At 45.0% G+C, this 17,968-nt stretch overlaps 1 protein-coding gene across 2 annotated transcripts in view; it reads right to left on the reverse strand.

The window, feature by feature from the left end:
- Window positions 1–6,605: 6,605 nt before the first annotated feature.
- The window catches only part of LOC138357121 (zinc finger protein 271-like), a 77,753-nt gene continuing 66,390 nt past the window's right edge, over window positions 6,606–17,968 (reverse strand). For both annotated transcript variants that reach the window (XM_069313756.1, XM_069313755.1), the window contains one exon: window positions 6,606–10,901. In XM_069313756.1, coding sequence (XP_069169857.1) covers window positions 7,032–8,750 — 1,719 coding nt within the window. In that variant the 5' untranslated portion in view covers window positions 8,751–10,901 and the 3' untranslated portion in view covers window positions 6,606–7,031. The remainder of the gene's footprint in view (window positions 10,902–17,968) is intronic.

A 17,968-nucleotide genomic window follows, 5' to 3' on the forward strand; every position in this document is an offset into this window, starting at 1 on the left:
CCTCAAGCTTGTAATGGACACATGCACGGGAGAAGGTAGGATGGGCCTCACCGCAGTTGAGGCAACGAGCCTGGGGAGAAGTGCACTCCGACGTAAAGTAACGTTCGCCACCACACAAAGGACAGAGACAGTCCCAGAGCAGCGGAGGGCACTATGCCGCCCACTAAGCCCCCTTCATGGCATCAACGAGCTGAACAGGGAGGAGGGAGGCAGAAGAGTAAGCAGGACAGCCGTAATTGAGTTTAGACAGCATGAGAAAGGAATGTAAAGAGAGCAAGCAGCATGCGCCCTTCAGCTCCCCAGGAAGTATGGGACAAGATCGTAAGTAAGTTAAGGGCTTTGAAGCATTCAACTCGAAGGTAAGAGATAAGGGGTGATTAAGACAAGCAAGTGTCAAAGATTAACTCAAAAAGTTTAACAGAATCCTTTATAAAAGAGGATTACTATAAAGAGGACAGAGTGGGGTCGAAGAACGACCTGCTTCCAAGTAAAGGTCATAGCACAAGTCTTAGTTGGAGAGAACTTGAAGCCATGATTGGTGGCCCAGGACGACATGGCATCAATCGCAAGTTGAAGCCGCCATTGGAGAAAAGGCGAGTCATCACCTTGACAGCAGAGGGTAAGATCATCAACATAGAGAGCTGAGAAAATGCCAGAGGGATGGGAGGAAAGAAGACCATTGAGGGTTACCAGGAAAATAGTAGTGCTCAGAACACAACCTTGAGGTACACCTTCGTATTGCCGAAAAGAGGCAGAGAGGTTCCCTTAGAATCTCATTCTAAGGGAACGACAAGAGAGGAAGATCTTGAGTTAGAGAGGGAGATTGCCACGAAGGCCAAAAGAACATTGTTGGAACAGAATGTGGTATCTCCAGGTGGTGTCATACGCCTTTTCCAGGTCCAAAAGGACTGCAACCACGAAGGTCTTCACAGCAAAGGTAGTACAAACATAGACCTCTAAGTTCAGGAGGACATCAGTCATGCAGCAACACTTGCGAAAGCCAAATTGAGAAGGAGAGAGGGAGGGCGATAGCGTTCCAAGAACCATATCAGACAGACACTGACCATACATTTAAAGAGGTTGCAGACACAACTCATTAAAGCAATGGAGCGAAAGTCTTTAGGGAATGACCACAGAGAACTAGGTTTTCAAATAGGAAGAATAACCGCCTCAAGTCAGTCCTTGGGAACTGATGACAACTCCCAGACACTGTTATAAACATTCAGGAAATACTGAAATATGTATGGAGGGAGATGTCAAAGTATTACATAATGAATATCAAATGAACCCGCCGCTGTAGAACCGCAGAAGGCCAGGGCAGAATGGAGTTCTGAGAGAGAGAGGAGCGTTATAGAGAAGATGAAGAGGCGTTTGAAAATCTAAGTGACAAGATTCAAGAAGAGGCTTAAGAGTAAGGAAAGGAGGAAGATGAGAATCGGAGCTAACAGTTGAAAAGTGTGAACCCAGTTCGGTTTTGACCGAGACCGGATCTGCCACAACAGAACCACAGAGGTGAAGAACTGGCAAGACATCTGGAAAAAACTTACCCACTAACTTGCAGATTTCCTCCCAGATCAGGGGCAGAGGGGTGTTAGACATAATAGTGGAAATGAAAGATCTCCAACTCTCACTCTTAGTCATACAGATGGCCCTACGGGCCACTACACTTGACTTCTGGCGCAAAAGCAAAGAATCAGGCGTCCATCAACAACGGCGTTTCTTCCAGGCTGCACGCTTACAGTGGACAGCCTGAGCACAGGCTGCAGTCCACCACCAAAGGTGACATTCCATGTCAAAGGTGACACCCCTAGGGTCAACACTTGCAGCAGAGGAGCTCCAGCATATTTCAACAATCCTAAGTATTGTAGTACAGGTTGATGGTAGTGAGTGGTGTCCCAGAGAACATAAAGGTATAGTGCTCTTGAAAAATAGGTGAGATAACAGGAAAGTGCTAAGGGAAGTGAAAAATCGGATGAGAAAAAGTTGCCCTAGTGTTTACAGTGCAGAGAAGAACATTCAAGATGGCCACTGGCAAGGGGAAAAACAAAACAGAGCTTGATTTTGAGGGATTCAATGAAGAAAGCATTGATATTAGCAGTCTACATAACAAGTTGGTAAATTTAGGTACTATAGTGAACTCTCATGTAGAAATAATTAGTAAATTGAAAGAAAGTAATGACCATTTGAATAGCAAAGTTTTATGTCTTGAGGGTTTAGTGAAAGACTTGTGCAAGGATAAGAATCAATTGGAAACAAATTGCCAAGCCATGGAAGAAGAAAATAAACTCTTAAAAATAGCTTTGGAAGAAGTTAAAGCAAATTTAAACATAAATGACTACAATAGGTTAGGTAAGGAAATTCAACAGGAGAAACAGCTTTTGTCAGCACAGATGGAGGAAGTTACACAGGGAATAGAACAGTGCAAGAAAGATATGCAACTCACTTATGCACAAGTGGCCAAGGAGAAGGAAAAAATAGAAGAAGCAGTAAAGGAAGTCAAACACTGCAGCAACCAAGATAAAACAAACATTAGGCTGGAAGTGAGAAAAGAATTGGCATCTAACCCGAAGTTGGTGCAAAACACAGTTGATCGGAGTAAGTCCCTGATCATTTTTGGCTGCAAAGGAAAGGCGATAACATCTAGGTCAGAAAGAGCTGTAGAAGAAGCTAAAGTAGTAGATAAAATTGTTGGCTTCGTGGAAGGTCTTACAACCATAGAGAATGTGTGCGACTACAGGAGAATAGGCAGGTACGTAAAAGGGAAAGATCGACCTTTGAGGATCACCCTAAACGGTGCCAAACAGATGGAAGAAGTACTAAGGAATGCTAGAAAATTGCAAAGTGATGAGGATGGGAAAGGGTGGTCGTTAAGACGAGATCTTTCAAAAGAAGATAGAGAGAAGCTGAAACTGAACCTCGCCGAGGCAAAACATTTAAATGAGAGCAGGAATGAAGAAGAAACATTCTTGTATCAACATGTTAAACAAGCTACAAGGATGAGGGAAGGGGACGTTCCCTCTATGCTAGATTTGATATTTACCAGGAAGGAGGAAGAGATATTTGACATTCAGTACCTTCCTCCCTTGGGTAAAAGTGACCATGTCTTTTTGGGAATAAAGTATGCAATGCGTTATAAGCTGGAAGAAAATAAGGAGGTTGAAGCAGTTGAAAAACCAGACTTTAGGAGAGGACATTATGGTGACCTTAGAAATTTTTTTAGTGAGTATAATTGGACAGACTTGATGCTAGGCAAGGAAGTGAATGAGATGTATGTCAAGTTTTGTGAAATATATGATAAAGGCACAAAAAAATTTATACCAAAACAGAGATGCAGAACTAGGAAACAGGATTGGTTCAATAGAAATTGCGAGAGGGCTAGAGACCAAAAGACACAAAAATGGAATCAATACAGGAAGAGGCCGAACCCCCAAACATACCAGCGATACAAAGATGCGAGAAACAAGTACACGGCAGTGAGGAGAGAGGCAGAAAGAAATTTTGAAAAAGGGATTGCAGACAAATGTAAAACAGAACCAGGTCTATTCTATAAATTCATAAACAACAAATTGCAGGTAAAGGATAATATTCAGAGGTTGAAAATGGGAAATAGATTCACAGAAAATGAAAAGGAAATGTGTGAAACACTAAACGAAAAGTTCCAAGGTGTGTTTGTACAAAATGAAATCTTTAGGGAACCAGATACAATAAGAATTACTGAGAACAACATAGAGCACATAGAGGTGTCTAGAGACGAAGTGGAAAAAATGCTCAAGGAGCTCGGTAAGAACAAAGCAGCTGGCCCAGATGGCGTTTCACCATGGGTTCTGAGAGAATGTGCATCTGAGCTCAGCATTCCACTTCACCTGATCTTTCAGGCATCCCTGTGTACAGGAATCGTAGCAGACGTGTGGAAACAGGCTAACATAGTTCCAATCTACAAAAGTGGCAGCAGGGAAGACCCCCTCAATTATAGACCTGTATCATTGACAAGTGTAATAGTGAAAGTATTGGAAAAACTAATCAAAACTAAATGGGTAGAACACCTAGAGAGAAATGATATAATATCAGACAGACAGTATGGTTTTCGATCTGGAAGATCCTGTGTATCGAATTTACTCAGTTTCTATGATCGAGCCACAGAGATATTACAGGAGAGATGGTTGGGTTTACTGCATCTATCTGGACCTAAAAAAGGCTTTCGACAGAGTTCCACATAAGAGGTTGTTCTGGAAACTGGAAAATATTGGAGGGGTGACAGGTAAGCTTCTATCATGGATGAAAAATTTTCTGACTGATAGAAAAATGAGGGCAGTAATCAGAGGCAATGTATCGGAATGGAGAAATGTCACAAGTGGAGTACCACAGGGTTCAGTTCTTGCACCAGTGATGTTTATTGTGTACATAAATGATCTACCAGTTGGTATACAGAATTATATGAACATGTTTGCTGATGATGCTAAGATAATAGGAAGGATAAGAAATTTAGATGATTGTCATGCCCTTCAAGAAGACCTGGACAAAATAAGTAGATGGAGCACCACTTGGCAAATGGAATTTAATGTTAATAAATGTCATGTTATGGAATGTGGAATAGGAGAACATAGACCCCACACAACCTATATATTATGTGAGAAATCTTTAAAGAATTCTGATAAAGAAAGAGATCTAAGGGTGGTTCTAGATAGAAAACTATCACCTGAGGACCACATAAAGAATATTGTGCAAGGAGCCTATGCTATGCTTTCTAACTTCAGAATTGCATTTAAATACATGGATGGCGATATACTAAAGAAATTGTTCATGACTTTTGTTAGGCCAAAGCTAGAATATGCAGCTGTTGTGTGGTGCCCATATCTTAAGAAGCACATCAACAAACTGGAAAAACTGCAAAGACATGCTACTAAGTGGCTCCCAGAACTGAAGGGTAAGAGCTACGAGGAGAGGTTGGAAGCATTAAACATGCCAAAACTAGAAGACAGAAGAAAAAGAGGTGATATGATCACTACATACAAAATAGTAACAGGAATTGATAAAATCGACAGGGAAGATTTCCTGAGACCTGGCACTTCAAGAACAAGAGGTCATAGATTTAAACTAGCTAAACACAGATGCCGAAGAAATATAAGAAAATTCACCTTCGCAAATAGAGTGGTAGACGGTTGGAACAAGTTAATTGAGAAGGTGGTGGAGGCCAAGACCGTCAGTAGTTTCAAAGCGTTATATGACAAAGAGTGCTGGGAAGACGGGACACCACGAGCGTAGCTCTCATCCTGTAACTACACTTAGGTAATTACCAGGGAACGCACTTCTGTGCACCCCGGGAGGTAGAGCGAGGAGGGCAGCATCAAAAACTGTCATGAAAGGAGGAGGGGGGCTCGGAAAAGAGGAAAATCAGAGAGGTTGGAAAGAGTAACACAAAGGTAAAGAGGTTCCAAACAGCCTTGTCAAACTTCCACCTAGGGAAGGAGAGGGGAGGGTGAGAAGAAAAGAAAAGTGAGATGGATGGGGAAGTAAGTAAGTAATTATCAAAAGAAGGCACCAAACCGGGAAGGCTATGTAGCACCATCAAATACGCAAAATAATCAGAGGGCGCTAAATATCACCAAGGATGCCAATACGAGAACAAAAACGCATAAGGCGAACGATATCAAAAGTATCCGAGTCACCAAGAATTCTATCGAGGGACAGGTGACCGCGAGGGGCGGTCGGAAGGCAAGACACACGCACGTCCTGGAAGTCAGGACATTCAAGAAGGACATGTACGACCGTAAGAGGGACAATGCAACTAGGACAATAAGGAGCAGGGCGGCGCTCCATCAAGTGACCATGGGTTAAGCGAGTATGGCCAATACGCAACCTCGCTAGAGCTGTTTCCCACCGCCGGTTACGGTGGAAGGAGGACGGCCACGAGGAAACACAACATTTAAGAGTACGTAGCTTGTTACCAGTAACAGACAACCAAGAAGCCTGCCAACGGGCAAGGACTGAGGAATGGATAACCGGGTAAAAGTCGGAATACGGAATGCCTTTACGAGAGATGGGACAAGAGCGGACAGCTTCCTTAGCGGCAGCATCCGCACGCTCATTTAAAGACACGCCAATATGGCTGGGAACCCAACAAAACTCAAGATGGATGGGGAAAAGGTCACTATTATGTAGGTCATCAAGAACCCGCCAGGTGAAGTCCATATAAAGAGAAGATGAGCAGAAAGATCAATACAGGAAAGGGTGGGGAATCAACATGAGTGGGTTTGCCAGAATTCACTAGTTATAAATGAAGAGAAGTGAGCACAAATGGTTCAAGAAGGCATCCCCGGGTGTTTGTCAGAATATCTCCCCAGAAGGTATGCTGACAGTTAAAATCATCCAAAAGGAGCACAGGCTCTGGTAAAGAGTCCAACAGGTGTTTAGGATCATGAAGAGAAAGCGTAAAATTTGAGGGGAGATAAACGGAACAGACTATATACCATTTACTCACAAAGATACGGACCACAAAACACTGAATGGGTGACTGAAAAAGTCGGGGGATGAAGGGAATATCACGACAGATCAAGAGAGCAGTAGAGTTATGCGCAGTAAAAGCTGGAGGGGAAAAGAGAAAGTAATAACCATGCCAAGTAAGTTTTATTGTTTTCTTTTGGGAGGGAGTTCTTTGGTTGTTCTACCTCTTCCCCTCACTTCATTACACACGCAAATCACAATAGCGTGATGCTTCAATGAACAAATCCACAAGGGCCGTGACGAGGATTCGAACCGTCAGAAGAGGTAGAACGGCCTATTGACATAGCTAGAGTGCATGGGGGAGTTGTGTAAAACCCTGGTTTGTGTCTCGGAGAGGCTGCAGGATTCAAGTAAGTTCAGTAAAACTTCTGGTTTCAACTCTTTTTACCATGTCGTAGCTCAGTCGATAAGGCAGCGTCTGCGATGATCTAAGACGTAGGTTCAAATCCTCGTCACGGTCCTTGTGGATTTTTTCATTGATGCATCACACTATTGTGATTTCTGTGTGTTTTTGACAATATTCAAATGACTTATGCTGTATGAATCCTAATGTGCTTTATTAGATTTGATTTTTGTTTAAAGTCTTTTTGACATTCTGAACAGTGATATGGTTTCTCTCCTGTATGAATCCTCATGTGTCTTATTAGAGACGATTTTTGTTTAAAGTCTTTTTGACATTCTGAACAGTGATATGGTTTCTCTCCTGTATGAATCCTCATGTGTCTTATTAGAGACGATTTTTGTTTAAAGTCTTTTTGACATTCTGAACAGTGATATGGTTTCTCTCCTGTATGAATTCTCATGTGTTTTATTAGAGATGATTTTTGTGAAAAGTCTTTTTGACATTCTGAACAGTGATATAGTTTCTCTCCTGTATGAATCCTCATGTGTGTTATTAGATATGATTTTTGTGAAAAGTCTTTTTGACACACTGAACAGTGATATGCATTCTTTCCTGTATGAATCCTCATGTGTGTTATTAGAGATAATTTGTGTGAAAAGTCTTTTTGACATACTGAACAGTGATATGGTTTCTCTCCTGTATGAATCCTCATGTGTGTTATTAGAGTTGATTTAAGTGAAAAGTCTTTTTGACATTCTGAACAGTGATATGGCTTCTCTCCTGTATGAATCCTCATGTGTGTTATTAGAGATGATTTTCGTGTAAAGTTTTTTTGACATACTGAACAGTGATATGGGTTCCTTCCTGTATGAATCCTCATGTGTGTTATTAGAGATAATTTGTGTGAAAAGTCTTTTTGACATACTGAACAGTGATGTGGTTTCTCTCCTGTATGAATCCTCATGTGTTTTATTAGATTTGATTTTTGTGAAAAGTCTTTTTGACACTCTGAACAGTGATATGGTTTCTCTCCTGTATGAATCCTCATGTGTGTTATTAGAAATGATTTTTGTGAAAAGTCTTTTTGACATTCTGAACAGTGATATGGTTTATCTCCTGTATGAATCCTCATGTGTGTTATTAGATATGATTTTTGTGAAAAGTCTTTTTGACATTCTGAACAGTGATATGGTTTCTCTCCTGTATGAATCCTCATGTGTTTTATTAGATTTGATTTTTGTGAAAAGTCTTTTTGACATACTGAACAGTGATATGCATTCTCTCCTGTATGAATCCTCATGTGTGTTATTAGAGATGGTTTAAGTGAAAAGTCTTTTTGACATTCTGAACAGTGATATGGTTTCTCTCCTGTATGAATCCTCATGTGTGTTATTAGAGATGATTTTTGTGAAAAGTCTTTTTGACATTCTGAACAGTGATATGGTTTCTCTCCTGTATGAATCCTCATGTGTGTTATTAGAGATGATTTTTGTGAAAAGTCTTTTTGACATTCTGAACAGTGATATCTTTTCTCTCCTGTATGAATCCTCATGTGTGTTATTAGAGATGATTTAAGTGAAAAGTCTTTTTGACATTCTGAACAGTGATATGGTTTCTCTCCTGTATGAATCCTCATGTGTGTTATTAGAGATGATTTTTGTGAAAAGTCTTTTTGACATTCTGAACAGTGATATGGTTTCTCTCCTGTATGAATCCTCATGTGTTTTCTTAGAAATGATTTTTGTTTAAAGTCTTTTTGACATTCTGAACAGTGATATGGCTTCTCTCCTGTATGAATCCTCATGTGTTTTCTTAGAAATGATTTCCGTGTAAAGTTTTTTTGACACGCTGAACAGTGATATGGTTTCTCTCCTTTATGAATCCTTGTGTGTGTGTTATTAGCCATAATTTATTTTTAAAGTCTTTCAGGCACATTCTACAGTGATATGACTTTTCTCCTGAACGGTCGCTTATTTATATTTTGATATTTTTTAAAGTAGTTTAGACAATGTATTTATTTTTTTTCTCAAAATGTTTTGTATGCTATTATGCGAGATGTTTTCATAATATAATTTTAAACATTCAACACTGATGACATTTTTCTTTTGAATAAATATTTGTACAGTTTTCTTGATTGTATAAACCTTTACAGCTATTTGATCCAAAAAGCAAGTATTATCTAATGAAATATTCTACATTTCATTAGTTAAGTCTTGTAGACAATTATTACTAGTATTTGTCTCCTTTATAAATTGTTGTGTTCTTTATAAATCTTAGTAATATATTTTTTATATAATTTTAAATGCATGAGCTTTTATTTATTACTAAAGCAAATATTGTTAAGAGATGCCAAAAACACTTGGACTGTCGGATACATAAATAATTCAAGTAACTACATAGTAATCAGTATAGAGTAACCAGAATAGAGCACACAGGTTATAGTGTTAACTCTGTTGTCAACAGATGGCACTCAATATCAGATAAGCAATTGGAATAATCTAACTTTTGTAGGAATATAAAGCAATTTAATTACTTGTCAAAGACACAAGAGAATGGAAAAAAGTTACAATATGTAAACCACAGGTATTATTCATAAATAGTAAGATAATATTGTGCTTATTATATTATAAAATGTGCTAGACATAAAATATACTCTACAATATTTCCTGTGAATCAGCAAGTGTAAAAGCAAACATACAAATCTACGTCTCCACATGCGTTCACCAGCAGGAAAGTTAGTGTCCGTGTATAACTTTGTAAACATTACAAACAAATCTTGTGGCAATTTAAGATTTAGCAAAATGTCTTTGTATAGGAAAATTAAATATATTATAAATGTATTTATAATTATACTGTTTTATCATACTGTACATATAGCAACAGCAGAGAGGGATGGTTTATTATAAATACAGCCACAGTATTAAGATGTTTCACTACAGAACCTTATTATAAACATCACCACAGAACTATGGGATGTCTTATTATATATATGACCACAGAACTGAGGGATGTCGTATTATAAATATAACCACAGAACTGATGGATGTCTTATTATAAATATAACCACAGCACAAGAGTCAGGTACAGTGGACCCTCATGTGGTCTGTCATTTGCAAAAATATATGTATGTGATTTTTACAAGAACTTACTGATCCAATGTACCATGCACATTGATATTTTTAAATCCCCTATACCATTCATGTACATATGTAAATAAATAAATAAATTCTGAGCATTAGGAACACTGATATATTATCTTATTTGGAGAGCCTTTTGCGCTTAAGAGCAAATTACCTAAGAAAAAATTCATAATTACTATACAGTATAAAGATTATTTATTTTAAATGCTTTCTCAACATTTACAATGGCTCACATAGGAGAAAAAGTATGTAATGTTTTAAAACTGAAAATATACATTAAACTTTTTTATATTAGAACCTGATTATAAAAATAATTAATTTGAAAATCTTAAAATGTTTTCTTGCCAAACAATAGTATTAAAAACAATACTGTACCAAATACACAATGAACAAATAAATACTGAGATTTTAAAATTAATGATACACCAAATTTAATTTAAATACACATTTTCTTTGTTACCATAGTGCATGAGATGTAAATAATGCATGACATATTGATAATACATATAGTCATTCACATGAGTGTGCTGAAGACAGTCTTACCCATCTACATGTAGTATTTCTTACACCATAAAGTGTTTCATAATGCTGCTGACAACACGTATGCAGTATATCTGACAGTGTGTGTGGATGCTGACACTGCAGGTATTATTCAATACCACTGGGTCCTGACACTGCAGGTATTATTCAATACCACTGGGTCCTGGCACTGCAGGTATTATTCAATACCACTGGGTCCTGACACTGCAGGTATTATTCAATACCACTGGGTCCTGACACTGCAGGTATTATTCAATACCACTGGGTCCTGACACTGCAGGTATTATTCAATACCACTGGGTCCTGACACTGCAGGTATTATTCAATACCACTGGGTCATGGCACTGCAGGTATTATTCTTCTGGTGACTGTAGGAGCTGTGAAAGAAAGGATTGAGAGATTACCAAATCGTTTAAAGTCAACAAATACCAAATACAGAATCTTTGAAATCTAGTAAAGATTTCCCAAATAGGATTTTTTTAAATAATTCCAATACTATAATGGTTCTTTCTCCAAATAAAACGAAGATATACAGTATAGGTAAAATATATAAGCCAGCAGACTGCTAACAGGTACAAATCCCTGTGCACAGGAATCTTAGCAGATACAGTACATAGAAAAAGGCAAACATAATTCCAATCTACAAAAATGGTATCCGAGAAGACCCTCTAAATTATAAACCCGTATCATTAACAAGTATGGTAGTTAAAACATTAGAAAAAAAATAGCTAACACCAAATGGGTTGATCCATTGTTGTTAACACAACAATGGGTAGAACACCTGGAGAATACAATAATGACATCATAATGGACAGACGGTATGGTTTTCGAACAGGAAGATCCTGTGTAACAAATCTACTTAGTTTTTATGAATCACAGAGATTCTACAGGAAAGAGATGGTTGGCCAACTGTCTATCTGGACCTAAAAGACCAGCATTGATGTAATGAAATGCAATCTTCTGGGTGAGACCAGAGGCTCCCTGGAGCTATCCGGACTGATATGAGTGAATTAGACCGTGGCATCAGCCAAGTGAATGGAGTTCTTAGGCCTAACAGGGACCACAAACCAGAACCTAGGCCCCCCTCAGAGAGGCACGAGGAGCAATGGCCTATAGAAAGCCTCGTGAGGTTGGAAGCATTCTATGTCTGCCATCGACCAAGACAGGCACCAAAGAAAGGTGGGTACCCCAAAGCAAACCCTATCTGATTAAAAAAACCAGCGTTGAATGTAATGAAACGCCATTTTCTGGGTGAGTCCCGGAGGCTCCCCGGAGCTATCCATGGCTGATATGGATACCCTAACTATTTTGCATCAGTCGATGTGGGTGGCGTTCTAGGCCTACCGGGGACCATGAGCCAGAACCTGGTCCCCCTCAGAGAGGCATGGGGAGCAATGGCCCATAGAATTGCACATGTGATTTGGAGCATTCTATATCTGCCATCGACCGGGACAGGCACCCAGAAAGGTAAGCGCCACAAAACAAACCCCTATTCTGGTTAACAACAAAAATCGACAAACGAGTGGACAGCACTCCCCCAGGAAAATGAACTAACAAGCATGACGTCACACGAGCCTCGCCGCCGTATGTCTGCGCAACTCCCCCCTCCCCGGGAGGGGGAAGGGGAAGCCCCAGACCCCCGCGCCGGCGATCCCCGCCCCAGTTCTGAGGCTGGATATCAAAACCGCAAAAAAAACGCCGACCGGAGGGCGGGAGGGTGCCGGGGAGCCTCCGGGACTCACCCAGAAAATGGCGTTTCATTACATTCAACGCTGGTTTTCTGGGGGGAGCTCCTACGGCTTCCCGGAGCTTATTCACCAAAGACTACCTAAGAAAACAAGGGGACATACCCGGGAGGCGGTCGGTGAACCACACCTCAACACGAAGTTAAGACAACCCAAGGACCCCTCTGGAAAGCAGCAGGCACATCATTCGCCAGAAAAAGGGAGAACGGCTGCAGACGAAGAGACCTATGACCACGACCACAGGAGCCAAAAACCACTGCGCCTGAGAAGAGCATGAAGCTCTGCCACACGACCCCCAGAGGCCAATGCCAACATAAAAAGAGAGCCGAGGCAAAGCCAACCTGAACCGAAGGAGCCACAACAACCAAGAAGAAAAACAGGAGAGCACCCGGTCCAAAGACCAGAACGGTACAGGCAGTGCATGAGCAGGCCGGAGGTGAAACAATGCTCGAGACAGCCTGCGAAACGGCACAGAAGGAACATCGATACCAAAAGCTAGCAGCAGAAACCAAGGTGCCAGACCCAGGAACGGCCCCAAGTGTCTCTACATCCTCCGCAAGCCAATCCTATGACAGCCCCAGGAGGGAAAAGAAAATGCAGGACCAAAACCAAAATGCCACAAGCATGCAAGTCCACCGCCACAAGTGCAGCCAACAGGGAAGGATCCCGCATAAGGAGCCGCCCCGCACCAACATCCCGCAGAAGGGCAGGAGCGAAAAGACTCATTAAGAGGAGCAAAATCGCCCCTAGGAAAATGAGTAGCGCCGAGACAGCGCTAAGAGAAGATATATGAACAGAATAACAAGGCCAAACACCCAGAAACTGCCTGGAATAGGACCCACAAGCCCTAGAAAAGACCAGAGGGAAGCTCAACCGAATGACGACAGACGTACCAGAAAACGGGAAGGAGCAAAACAGTCCCGAACCTTCGAGAACAAAAAGAAGCAAACACAAAGGACGAAGGCACAAAAACCCCATCACACCCGAGACCAAAAGTCATGCAGAAACCCCAAGAAAAGGGGGACATGACGGAGAAGGCCCGTCCCGGAAAAAAGGGGCGAAGACCGTAGAAAAGCACCCACTGACAGGACAGAAGCAAAGGGCACAATGGACAAGGAAACTGAGCCCAGGGAGGGGCCGACGCCCACAAAGCACGTGCGGAAAGGGGGGAACAGAAAAACCCCACACCACAAAACCGCAAGCCCCGCCCAGAGGGGTAGAAATACCCCGGCGGGGACCAACGGGGCCTGAGGCCCCTCACGTTAGCCCCCCCCAGCCCCGGGAACCCACCCTGCAGGCCCTGGGGCCGAGCTGTCCCCCCAAAGCCCCAGCATCAAGAAAAACCCCGGGGCAGCTGTGAAAAACACTAAGGAAGGGAGCCCACTAGGCTCTGGAACTTGAACCAAAATCGGATAGGCGAGGGGCGAGACGAAGACCCCAAGCTCATCCCCAGCCAGCTCAACGAGGCGAGGACAACAAGGACAGGACAGAGAATCCAAGGAGCATGGAAAAACCAGGCCCGGCACAGCAAGACCAGCAAGGAAGGAGGGCCCCAGAAGGAGCACGGAAGGGCCGAACAAAATGCCACAACCCACCCCGACACGCAGCCGCAGTACCAAAACCACAGCAAAACGTCACCACACTCCCTGAGGTAGCGACAGAGAAGATAAAGATAAATCGGAACATGAGTGGCACATAAGGGGACACAGGCGGAAATCAAGCACCCAACTGAGCCACAGGGACGGTAGAAGAAACGTGTGCAGTGGAACAGGCAATCGAAGGAACACATTAGGCAGCCCAACTAGGGCTGTCCTCATACACAGCCCCAAGAGCAGAAACGAGAGCGCCCATGAAGCACAGAATCCGCTCGACAGGCGAACGACAGGAGAGAGGCGGAACCAAAGAGCCAGAACCCAATCCTGCAAGCACAAGGAGGCGAGCACAAAACACCCTCGACAGAGGAAAACGTACCACCGAACAGGCAACCCCAATGTTGCACCGTGGAACAAGGTGAAGGCGGGGCCCCGAACTCCAGCAAGGTTAGACAAGCATAGGAGAGGGGCAGGAGGAGTACAGGCAGGAGCCGTCTCAGAAGGGCCAAGAGGCCATCCGCAGACACCCGTGAACCGAGGAAGGAATCAGGTGGAGAGAACAAGAGTTGCCCTGTATGGGCTATTAGCCCCGCAGTAGGCACCTCAGGTGGTACAGTCCACGTTCTCAAGTATGTACGTACACCCATTCCTACTTCCAAAAACAAAAACAGCGTCAGGACGAAGGAGACGTCATACCGCACCAACCCACCTGCAGAACATAGGCTCTGAAGGGCCATGACGCAAGCCTATGATTCCGTAGCCGCCGGAGGCGGCCAGGGCGCCCATGCTGGAGAGGAGGAGGGGAGCAGCGAAGGAGGCTCCCCACCCTAGAATGCAGGGAAAAAACCTTGTGACTTCCCCACAGTGGCACTCCAGAACACCCCCAAAGCAACGGGGCACGGATTGGATTAAGAAAAGAGCGAGAGGCGAAGCCCCCTGAGAGAAATGGATGCAGAACAACACGTGTGCACACCGCCCGGAGCCAAAACAAACTCCCACGGCACATGCGCAGGACGCGAAAGAAAAGTAGCCCAACAAGGCGAGAAGTAGCCCAACCGGCGGCAAGGAGCCCAACCGGCGGCAAGGAGCCCAACCGGCGGCAAGGAGCCCAACCGGCGGCAAGGAGCCCAACCGGCGGCAAGGAGCCCAAACCGCTACAAGGAGCCCAAACTGCTACAAGGAGCCCAAACCGCTACAAAGGAGCGCAAACAGCTACAAGGAGCCCAAACAGCTACAAGGAACCAGTATGGAGGCAAATTCCGGGACACGCAGGAGGTAAGCCGCAAAGGCCAACCGCACCACAGGCGAAGAGATGCGGGTAGCCGAAAACCTCTGGAAGACGGAACCGAAAAACCACAGGGACACGGAACCGACCCGGGGAGGAGCAGAACCCAACCCCAAATCGTACGCAGAAGGGGGAAAGAAAACCCCACTCCTTGCAACAGTAAGCCCTGCTCAGAAGGACGGAAATCCAGGCGGGGCGCAATGGAGCCCAAGGCCCCCCTCCCCAACCCCAGGAGCCTCTACAACAGGCCCCAGGGCCAAGTCGCCCTCCAAGGCCCCGGCCCCACAAGAAAAAGCCGGGGCAGCCGAGAGAGCTGGAAGAGAAGGGGCCCACCGGTTAGACCCCGGAGCATCGGCCGGAGGAACAGACTCAAATGCCTCCGCAGCTACCCCGGTCGGGGCAACCCCCGAAACTGCCAAAGTCTCAGAACCTCTAACCCCGAAGCCTGCAGATGCGTAGGGGCCGGAAGCAGGAGGGAGAAAAACAAGGGGGAGTGGAAGGAACCAAGGCCGAAGCGACCAAAACCACCGAAGTCTGGGTCCCTACACCAGCGGGGCAGCATTCGGGCGTCCGGGGAAGCGACAAACCAGAGCGCGTTGCAACATCCTACCCTGCAACGCGCGAGCTGCCTGCACCCACGGGAATTCATCAGCAGACTGGGTGAATGGAGTCACAAACAAGCAACAAAGCTCGCAGGACTCAGGGTCGAATGTGTCACCGACCCAACAGGCAGCATGACGGAGGCAAAAAACAAGGAGAGTCACCCTAAGACAAAGGGACAGAGCAACCCTCAACTCGCACAAAGCGAGAGGGGATGCAAGGGTCTCCACTATCGGACCCGAGAGCCCCCGGGGGGTTTCCCAGGGCTCCTAGACTGGGTCTGCTAAGGGGTATCCCAGGCAGGGCACTGCCAACTGGCGCCCCAAACTACCAAGCAAACTGCTAAAGCTGAACCCACGGGACGTGTTCACCCGTGAGGGCGAAGCAGGGGGGTGCCACCACACAAACAAACCTAATATAAGGAGGGGGGGGAACACAAGGCAGACCCCCCTACCAGGCAAAAACAAATATAAAAGAAAAACCACACAAGTGGACAACATACCCGGAGGGAACAGAGCCGGCCGCTGTCATAGGTGAAAACTAGCTACGCAGTACCCTGCGCCCCACCAGTGCAATAACTACCACGTACCCCAAGGTAAACAAGGGAGGAAAACCCCCAAACACTTGGGGCAGCTAAATGCCAAGCAGCAAAAAGCCAACAGAGGTAGACTCAAGGTGATTTGTGGAAGGCAACCCCAAGCCCCAAGGGTGGTACTTACAGGGCACTCAGGGAAGGTGACCCTAAGCACATGCAGGCCGAGTACCTGAGAATACTACTCCCAGCTCACACGACCACCGTACGAGAAGCACTGCAAACAAGTCACAGCACTGAGACAAGACCGCAGCTGGAGCCACACAACCGCGCATTATCCCATCAGCCGAGGAACTGGGGCGGGGATCTCCAGCTCAGGGGTCTGGGGCTCCCCCTTCCCCCTCCCGGGGAGGGGGGAGTTGCGCAGACATGCGGCTCGTGTGACGTCATGCTTGTTAGTTTGTTTTCCTGGGGGAGTTCTGTCCACTCGTTTGTCGATTTTTGTTGTTAACCAGAATAGGGGTTTGTTTTGTGGGGCTTACCTTTCTGGGTGCCTGTCCCGGTCGATGGCAGATACAGAATGCTCCAAATCACATGTGCAATTCTATGGGCCATTGCTCCCCGTGCCTCTCTGAGGGGGCTAGGTTCTGGCTCGTGGTCCCCAGTAGGTCTAGAACTCCACCCACATCGACTGATGCGAAATAGTTAGGGTATCAATATCAGCCATGGATAGCTCCGGGGAGCCGTAGGGGCTCCCTCCAGAAATTGCTACTGAAAGCCAAACTGTTGAGAAGAACTCTCCAAACTAAAAACGAACAAACGAGCATGATGTCACAACCATCTCCGTGCCACTGTCAGTGCAGCTCCCCACTTCTGCAGAAGGGGGAAGGGGGAGCTCCAGACCTCCCACACCGGCTATCACCCCCAAGTTCAGAGGTTGGATGTCAAAAACTGTGAAAAACCTCCGACCGGAGGAAGGGAGGGTTGCCGGGAAGACTCCGGGTCTAACCCAAAAAAATGGTGTTTCATTACATTCAACGCTAGTTTTCTGGGGGAGCCCCTTTGGCTTCCCGGAGCTACTTAACCAAAGATAAAAACAAGAGGGACTTTCCCGGGAGGAGGTCGCCACTCGCTCCAGGGGCACCATGCAAGCGCTCGCTTCCAAGAGAAGCCGGACCTGGGACAAAGAAGTCATCCGAAAGCAGGAGCAATAGACCCAGGGGTTCAGATGGAACAAGTCCAGAATGTACCGCAAGTCCGCACAGTCTCGTTTCAGAACCGGAAACAGGCGGGAAACCGACCTGAGGGATGAGGACTTTTGTCCACACCCAAGCAAACCCACTCCAAGATGACCCAACAGAGAGAGAGAGAGAGCCTTCCCTGCCAGCTCCAAGCCCCCCGAAGGAGGAGGGGCCACCCAATGCCACTGCAAGCCGCATGAAGAGACCCGAAAAGCCGACAAATCGTGGGACCAGGCGTGAGCAAACTGTATGAACCTCTCCCCACCAATTACCTCGTCAATAGGATGACCAATGAAAGGGCCGAAGCCCCTTATGAAAAGCCGATAGATGAGCAGAGCAATTACCGCTCCAACCAGACGTCGTCGGCCCGGAAGGCTGTTCCGACTCTGAAAATGGCACCACTGGCATACCACGACAAGAGGAACCTCGAGCCCTGGGGCATGACCCTT

Source organism: Procambarus clarkii, chromosome 76, assembly GCF_040958095.1.
Source record: "Procambarus clarkii isolate CNS0578487 chromosome 76, FALCON_Pclarkii_2.0, whole genome shotgun sequence".
NCBI classification, from domain to species: domain Eukaryota; kingdom Metazoa; phylum Arthropoda; class Malacostraca; order Decapoda; family Cambaridae; genus Procambarus; species Procambarus clarkii.